The sequence below is a fragment of the Phoenix dactylifera genome, chromosome 2 (genome assembly GCF_051530095.1).
Source record: "Phoenix dactylifera cultivar Ajwa chromosome 2, Ajwa_hap1_PhDact_Kaust_v1.1, whole genome shotgun sequence".
Taxonomy (NCBI): Eukaryota; Viridiplantae; Streptophyta; class Magnoliopsida; order Arecales; family Arecaceae; genus Phoenix; species Phoenix dactylifera.
The window spans coordinates 47,325,271-47,333,853 of record NC_143191.1 but is presented as its reverse complement, the minus strand read 5'-3'; the positions used below and the strand labels follow the sequence as shown (position 1 = coordinate 47,333,853).

Genomic DNA, 8,583 nt, shown 5'->3' with positions numbered 1-8,583 from the left:
TACAAGTAATCAAATCATGGCGCTCATGCCTTGGACTCCAAATGGACTCGTGGGAGCTAGCAAGTTGCCCATTTCGCTGAGTATTGACAATTAGAAATTCATTAGTGAAAATTTTGAATAAAACCCACCTAGAAGAGTACAAATCCAGGAGGGGAAAAAACCCCACGAGAGTAGGACACGGAATTCAAACCAATCCAGATATACCGCCGAAATCCATGAGCAACTAGGAGAAGCGTCCAAAATGTTGGAATTAGCAAGCTGGAACAGCAGCATCAGCAGCCGTGCTTTTCAAATTTAATTTGGTACAGGAACAACGACTCGATGCTATTCCAACCAAACAGTATCATAGAGAGCTATAAGGAAGCAATAAAGTTCAATTAACCTGCTTATCCAGAATAACTATTTCAAAGGGTTAGAGCAGTGTTATTCATAGAATAACATACATATTTTAATGAACAAAAGTGCCATCAGCCATAACGTTTATATATATATATATATATATATATATATATATAGAAAGAATAGAAAAGAGATTAACCATATAAGAGGGTTAAATATCTTTCAGCTTTTTCTTTTTCTCCTTTTCTTTTTATTGTGTAACTAAGAATTGAAAATTAGATACGAGATTGCTTTAAGCATAAGATTGCACAATTCACTAAAGACAAGATACATGCAACCTGCATATTTTTCTTCATTTTCCATCAACCGCGTAGTTGTCTCTATTTTTATACAAGAATGGAGTACGAATAGCCAGTTGTTTGAAATGGCCAAGTGGAAGAATCCAAGACCAAAACCTTAGAGAGAGAGAGAGAGAGAGAGAGAGAGAGAGAGAAGCGGTCTCCTCGGGGCATTGCGGATGGGCCCCATCTCACTCATTATTTCCCCCCATTTAATCCGTTTTCCGCGCCTTTCGCTCAACGTTTGTTCTCGTGGATCTGGCAGCCAGCTCCGCAAGGCCCTCCGTCGGTTGGTTGGTGAGATGGCCCAAACTATTTTGTCCATCCGATCACGCAAGCCGCACGATCCAGACAACCAACTCAGTTCACGGCTCAGATCCCCCCATCAATCACCAAACACACCACGCCGAGAATCCACCAGGACCCCCTTGGTCTGATCGATCCCGGTCCAAACTCCCGGCTCGTCGTAGGTGGGACTCGCCCGCGCCCATTTCCAACCCCGTTCCTTGCCGCCTACCGCGTCAAAGCTACCATCCACCATCCTCATCGACTACCGACGACGGAATCAACGGCTAGGATCTCATTTCCGCATAAAACGTTTTATGCGTCCGAATGGAAGAAAGGACAACCATCCCCTTGCCATCGTTTGCGGGTGCGGTAGGTGGTGGAGTCTTCGGGGCCGCAAGTCGCGGGTCCACTGCAGTCCCTAGTCAATCCATGCCACCAACCCTCGCCGAACGCTATTTTATACTTGCATCAATTTAATAAACCCCATTCCAGATCCCCACCACCTTCCCCTCGTCCTTCCCTCCCCTCCCATCACTATATTTGCCGCCCCCCCTCTTCTCAGCGCAGTAGAGACGAGAACTGAACCAAATCTTTTCCTTCTCTCTGGACCCTTAATTGAAATGGGCCCCAATCTGCCGTCGGACGCGACCATCTTCCGGTCGAAGCTCCCCGACATCGAGATCCCTGACCACCTCCCCCTCCACGCCTACTGCTTCCAACACCTCGCCGCCCACCGCGACCGCCCCTGCCTCATCGACTCCGCCACCGGCACCACTTTGACATACGCCGACGTCGATCTCCTTTCCCGCCGCGCCGCTGCAGGCCTACACAGCCTCGGCCTCCGCCCCGGCGGAGTCCTCATGCTCCTCCTCCCCAACTGCCAAGCCTTCGCCCTCGCCTTCCTCGCCGCCTCCCGCCTCGGCGCCATCGTCACCACCGCCAACCCCTTCCACACCGCGGCCGAGGTCGCCAAGCAGGCGGCCGCCTCCGCCGCCCGCGTCGTCCTCACCGAGTGCTGCCACGTCCCCAAGGTCGCCGATCTCAATATTCCCATCATCTGCGTCGATGGACCCCTCCCCGACGGCTGCATCCCCTTCTCCGACGTTCTCTCCGCCGACGAGGCGGCGGCGCCGGAGGTGGAGATCGACCCAGACGCCGTGGTGGCTCTCCCCTACTCCTCCGGCACCACCGGGCTCCCCAAAGGAGTCATGCTCACGCACCGAGGGCTGGTGACCAGCGTGGCCCAGCAGGTGGACGGCGACAACCCCAACCTCTACTTCCATGAAGAAGACGTCATTCTCTGCGTGCTGCCGCTCTTCCACATATACTCTTTGAACTCCGTACTGCTGTGCGGGCTGAGGGTGGGGGCGGCGCTACTGATAATGAGGAAGTTCGACGTGGCGGTGCTGATGGAGCTGGTGGAGAGGTACAAGGTGACGATAGCGCCGTTCGTGCCGCCGATAGTGGTGGAGATGGTGAAGAGCCCGGCGGTGGACCGCTACGACCTGTCCTCAATTCGGACGGTGATGTCCGGGGCGGCGCCCATGGGGAAGGAGCTGCAGGACAAGCTCATGGCCAAGATACCGAATGCCAAGCTCGGGCAGGTATGTAACGGATGGGGCATTTTTCTTGGCATTGCTGTCGGTCTCCATTAAATTTACAATTGATGATCTAGTTTGCGATGGGTTAATTTTATCTTGTGTTTAATTAAACAATTGGTGATTCTAACTTTTTTGAAAAATAATTGTTGGGTGCTTGATAGATCGCGAGCTTAGGTCAAATCGTTCATTTTCCGAGAAGTGGGAGCTTAGACTTTAAATCATATCAACACTAGGGACATTAGATAGTAATTTAATTATGTCATATAAATCGTGAGATTACTGATTATGTTCCCAGCTATTTTTTGTCTAGTTAAATCACGCAGTACTTTGGTGGGTCCCACCAATCAGTGACCGGTTGCCCGGAACACGGTGGATCCTGGCTGAGCAGCCGATGCTCTATCATATCATGCTAGCGACCAATGTTAGTGGGACCAACTATAATTTGTAGTTGAGTCTAATCCACCGACAAACTAATCGAAAAATCGAATGATGAAATAACATAAGAATATATATATATATATATATATATATATATATATATATAAAATTTTTTGCTATTTGTATTTTTATATGTTGCTTTATGATTGAACTGATCCACCAACTAATTGGTGTGATGGATTTGATCCAACTAATAATTACTTCATCGGAATAATAGCAAAAAGGAATTAAAAAAACTAAGAGTATACCTATATTCCAAATTTTGAAAGATTGTATCTTAGCATAATAGTAAATTACTTTCTTATAATTTGATTGTCACTATTCAATATAGGTGCGGTCTTTTTACACTGTAGTAGATTCTAAATTTGATGTCTTTTCCGGAGGGGAAGGACGGGTGGGGGTCCTCTGGTTTGTAAACTTCGATCTATCAATCTTTTAAATGCTCGAACTAGGCCAAAGATCGATATGGGATATCTTTTGTAGTAAAATTTAGTTTAAAACGCTCGAATTCTGATTCATCTCTGCTAGTGTCCGTTGCTTTCATATGCCCCTGCAGTCATTCAGTTGTTTTCTGACAAATTTGTCGCGGAAAGCTACGGGAAAGAGCAGCTAATTATGCCATACATTTAATGCGAAAATGGCTGGCAACTAAACTTAGGGTATTTGGCTGAAAAATCTCACAGGGCTACGGAATGACCGAAGCTGGGCCAGTTCTCTCCATGTGTCTAGCATTTGCGAAGGAGCCGTTTGATGTCAAATCAGGATCATGTGGCACCGTTGTGAGGAACGCTGAGCTCAAGATATTAGATCCTGAGACTGGACTATCCCTGCCTCGGAACCAGCCTGGTGAGATCTGCATCAGGGGAAAGCAAATTATGAAAGGTAACTCTTGGATCCTTTGTCATCTTTTTGCTTGCTCATTGGTTAAAGGAGCTTTGTGGTTAATTATAGGAATTAAAGTAACTTGTTGACAAATGCCAAGTTAATCATATATATAACTTTGTTTTCAGAAAAGCTTTTCTTTTCTTTTCTTTTCTTTTCAATGACAACGAAAATAACCTATTAATGATACAAATAGACGCTACAAGCGATTCTTTGGTCATAGGTTTCGACAAAATATATATTTCTATCCCCCCGCCAAAAAAACACCATTATTTGATGCCATGGTCCAACTACATTAACGAGAACCTACTTTGCCAATGCTGATATGAGAAGGTTGGTGCTCTCTATCAGTCACTTTTAATGGATCGCATCAATCTATAGCCATGTGACATGCCAACGGTGCTGGTAAATGAATTGGACCTGCCTTGTTGCACTCTAATAAAAGCTACGTACAAATCACAGACATTGATTGGCCCCTCTAGCAAAAGAAAATTCTATATAATTTTTAGATTTTTTTTTCATGCATACATTTCTAAATATCAAAATTTACATAAATATCATTTCAAAATTGATATTTGCATGTATATCCCCGTAAAATACTTCTTTTACTCTTCTGCCATTTTTTGTCCGTGTTTTTGCATGCGTATCCGTGCCATCTAATACCGTTAAAAAATTAAGGGCTTCTAAATTAAAATGATTAAAATATTTTTAATGAGTAAATGTGCAAAAAGAAAATATTTATAAGACAATTACGGTAGAGGACAAAAAATAATTTTAAAATTTTATTTTATTTTTTATTAAAATAAATGTGGTTTTTATTAAGGGTGTTTGAAGACTCGTTATATTAAGGATATTTGTGTAAAAATAATATTTTATGAGGGTACAAAAATAAATATAATTTAAAAAAAAATATTTACATAAATTTGGTTTTTTGAGAAGTATATTTATATAAAAAATCTTAATTTTTAATAGCCATCTTGAATAGCTTTCCACATGCATATGCCATGCCATATGCAGTATACATTAGTTGGTGGTTGACCATCTCTTTTGATAGTCGCCATCGAAAGCTGTCCAGCATTGTGTGTATGCGGTGAGAATCCTAGTTGGCCACAACATAGATGTAATTAAAAAATATGTAAGACATCCACGTCACCATTCCATGTCTCAAAACGCGGAACTACCAAAAAAAAAAAAAAAATCAAACAGTGGGACCGCATTCTCCCGGCCGACACTCATCATTCAGCGCTACCGGACAACATTCTTTAGCAAAAAGAGCCACGGGATAATATTGTAAAGCAAATTAAATATCTCTGGTTACAGCTTGCTTGCTCTCCAAAAAATTCGATCCTTATTTGCTTGGAAGTTTTTCCTATGAAATTTCTCGGAAAGTACGTACGCGATCACAAGCCCTGTATTATCTGGCCCGTTTGCAGCCTTATCATTATCAAAGATTCTCTGTTTTGATCTCGCTGCAACCAGACCTTTGAGCAGCCTAGCTCGAGGTGGAACCATCTATCCTATGCTATGATGATTACTGTCAAAGAAGCTTGATGGGCTTGGCCATGGGTTTGCTTTTAAAAAAGAAGAAGAAAGGGGTCATACTAACTTTATCTTGTTGTAATTATTTAGGTTATCTGAATGATCCGGAGGCAACGGAACGGACCATAGACAAAGAAGGTTGGCTGCATACTGGGGATATTGGGTACGTGGATGATGACGAGGAGATCTTCATAGTGGACAGGCTAAAAGAGCTCATCAAATACAAAGGGTTCCAAGTGGCCCCTGCTGAGCTCGAAGCCATGCTCATCGCCCACCCCAACATAGCCGATTCTGCCGTAGTCTCGTAAGTGGTGCACCTTAATCACGGTCCGATTTTGCTCATAGCGTCTTATTTTTTCCAGCCACCAATTCGCTTATGTATCACTCCAATTTCATTTTGATGATTTCCAGAATGAAGGATGATCTCTGTGGGGAGCTCCCGGTGGCATTTGTCGTGCGATCAGGTGGCTCGGAAATCACGGAAGACGAGATCAAACGATACATCTCCAAACAGGTGAGATGCCCAACTAATTACACAATTTAAGAGCTCAGCTATAATGACCTGGCATATAATACATCCAACGTAACCTAACGGGTCCCTTATGGAAGCAAATGGGCCGGCCCACGGAATCAATTTGGAGGGAATAATAAAGAGTATACCGAAAGCGATTGGCTTTTTGAACGGAATTAGCTGTCCTTTGGCATCATTTGATTGGCGACACAAGTGGGAGGGGACAAGGAAAGGAAATAGAGTTCGACCGACTTTGGAATTCTTGATGATATATATATATATATATATATTTTTAATCACAAAGGTAAAATTACCCTTCCAATTTTTGTGTACTTAAGAGTTAAGAGTAGATAGGAATTTTTTTTTTTTTTTTGGAGAGATCAGGTTTTGGTATATGATGGGGGCAAGGAATAAGCCTATTTCATCTCTCTCCACAGATGAGCTTATTCCTCAAGAGAGGGATATCCCCTCATGCAATATAGGGAGAGAATTAGGCTCCGTTTGATAGAGCTGTTGGTAGTAGAGCTTTTTGAAGTAGAGCTTTTATAAAAAGTTGTTCGATAAACAAATTAAGAAATACTTTGGGTTTGACAAAATGACTATAAAGAACATTGCGTAATATTATACAATAGAGTATAATAAATTATAGTATATATTAATACATAAATATATAATATAGTATACTATTACTGTAATGTAATATAATATTATTATAATATAATAATATTATATTGTATATTATAGCATAATAATATAACATAATTTGATATAATATATTATAATATATCAATGTATTATGATATAATGTAATTTAATATAATATTTATAGTATAATACAATAATTAAGGTATAAAATATTATAATCATTATCATTATATATTAATATTATTATTTTTTGTAATTATTATATTTTATCATTGGTATTTTGGTCCAAAAAGAAAAAAATTGTATAACTCAAAATAATTTTCTCACTGAGCCTAAAAGTGTTTTTTTGAAAAAACTCTAAAATGGAGATTCTTCCAAAAAGCTATTTTAGCTTTCTGGCAAAGCTAAAACAGTTTTTCGAATTTTTTACCAAATACTCCTATTCTATCTCTGGCCCTCCAAAAGCTCTACCAAACGGGGCTTTAGACTATTTCATCGATAAAAAAGACCATTTGGCAGGATAAAGGAAGGAATAGAGAGTCGGCACACATTCCCCCATCCGAAAGCAGCTTGGGCGGGTCCTGTTGAATTAAGAGCCTTGACAGAATACAGATTTAGTTTAGAATTGCTTCAGTTAAGAGCGTTTTAATAAAATTCGAGTAGGATCAGACTGTGCCCTCCTTCGGACCTATTCTGGCCTACTAAAAGAATGCCAATATTGGAGGCCATATTTTATCCAGATTATTATGGATTCTTTTAGATCAAAGCTACAAGATTACCAGGCCCATGCCAGCCCATATAAGACCATATATTTCTGCATGCCAATGGGCCTGTATTCAGCTCTTACATCATTCGAATAGATCCGGCCCAATTAGTCGGCCCAAGACAATAGGAAAACAAATGAGGCCTTATTGCAACAGATGCTCCTTTTTTTTTTAGATAGATGGCAGCGAAAACTGTTCATCACTCGGTATGTAATAATCTGGACCAATCAATACATCGTCCAAATGCTAATTTTTCACTTCAAGTGTGAAGCTGCTACTGTTTTAGAGCCTTTTAACAAAAAGTTCGCCTTATCGTCTGTCTCAGGTGGTGTTCTACAAGAGGATACACAAGGTGTTCTTCGTCGAGGCCATTCCCAAGGCGGCATCTGGCAAGATATTGAGGAAGGACCTCCGAGCGAAGCTAGCAGCTGGGTGTCCCCTTCCATGATCCCTCTCCTTCTGTGCACACGTATGCTATTACTCTAGCGAGCCCCACCGTAAATGCTTATCCACCCATACATGGTATGACTTGCCTGCGTAGTGTTGTTTCGCAGCTGTTCATAGACCATTTCTTTGTGCCTGGAGTTCATAATTTGATGTAACAGTGCAATGATTTGTGAAACGGACATCATTATTTTTTTTTATTAAAGATGAGAAATAAATATGTCACAAGATTATTTATTTTTGGTGGAGGAGCCGGGGGCCAAAATACACAGCAAAACACCTTCTCTTTCATTATCTCACCACGTATAGGAGCACTTCTCCTAAATTGGATTTTGTTTGAGCGACATCGTCGTGCAGACAGTAGACATGGACCTGGGATCCATCAATGACTTGAAGGCTGACGCCTCGATACCTCTCAAACTCCAATAGCTGGTCATTTGTGCGGCATCATAGAGAAAAAGTGGTATAGACTTGTTGGACGTGGTCGGTTGAGGACCTATAGTGAATCCAACAGAGCGCAAAAGAAGAATTTAATAGCTACTTCGAGGGAGCTGGGCCTTCTTAGATTGCAATAATGCAAAGAAAAACACTTTCGTGATATAATCTCTTATAATGCTCTAATAAAGAAAACTACAATTTAGTTGGACCGTTATGGTCTTAATTTCTAATTTAAGCAAATCATAACTAATTAGGAACAATTCTCTTATTTAAGATACTGCAAATATAGATAGAATCTAATTAGCCAATTATTGGCAATCTTGCCTAACCAGTCAATTCTTGCCTCTCAATTAGAT

The 8,583-nt window shown here is 41.3% G+C and overlaps 1 protein-coding gene across 1 annotated transcript; it reads left to right on the top strand.

Annotated features, from left to right (window-relative positions):
* Positions 1 to 690: 690 nt before the first annotated feature.
* On the top strand, positions 691 to 8,026 carry LOC103718393 (4-coumarate-CoA ligase 1-like). Its single transcript, XM_008807190.6, has 5 exons — positions 691 to 2,569; positions 3,688 to 3,886; positions 5,516 to 5,729; positions 5,837 to 5,939; positions 7,671 to 8,026. Exons 1-5 carry the CDS (start codon positions 1,586 to 1,588, stop codon positions 7,791 to 7,793), a joined length of 1,623 nt encoding a protein of 540 aa, XP_008805412.4. The 5' UTR covers positions 691 to 1,585; the 3' UTR covers positions 7,794 to 8,026.
* The last annotated feature ends 557 nt before the right edge of the window (positions 8,027 to 8,583 follow it).

Bases quoted from the DNA above. Each gene is read 5' to 3' on its own strand.
- LOC103718393 (XM_008807190.6), top strand. From the start codon at position 1,586: ATGGGCCCCAATCTGCCGTCGGACGCGACCATCTTCCGGTCGAAGCTC. The intron at 5,730-5,836 runs GTAAGTGGTGCA...GATGATTTCCAG, and splicing joins GCCGATTCTGCCGTAGTCTC to AATGAAGGATGATCTCTGTG. The intron at 5,940-7,670 runs GTGAGATGCCCA...CGTCTGTCTCAG, and splicing joins AACGATACATCTCCAAACAG to GTGGTGTTCTACAAGAGGAT.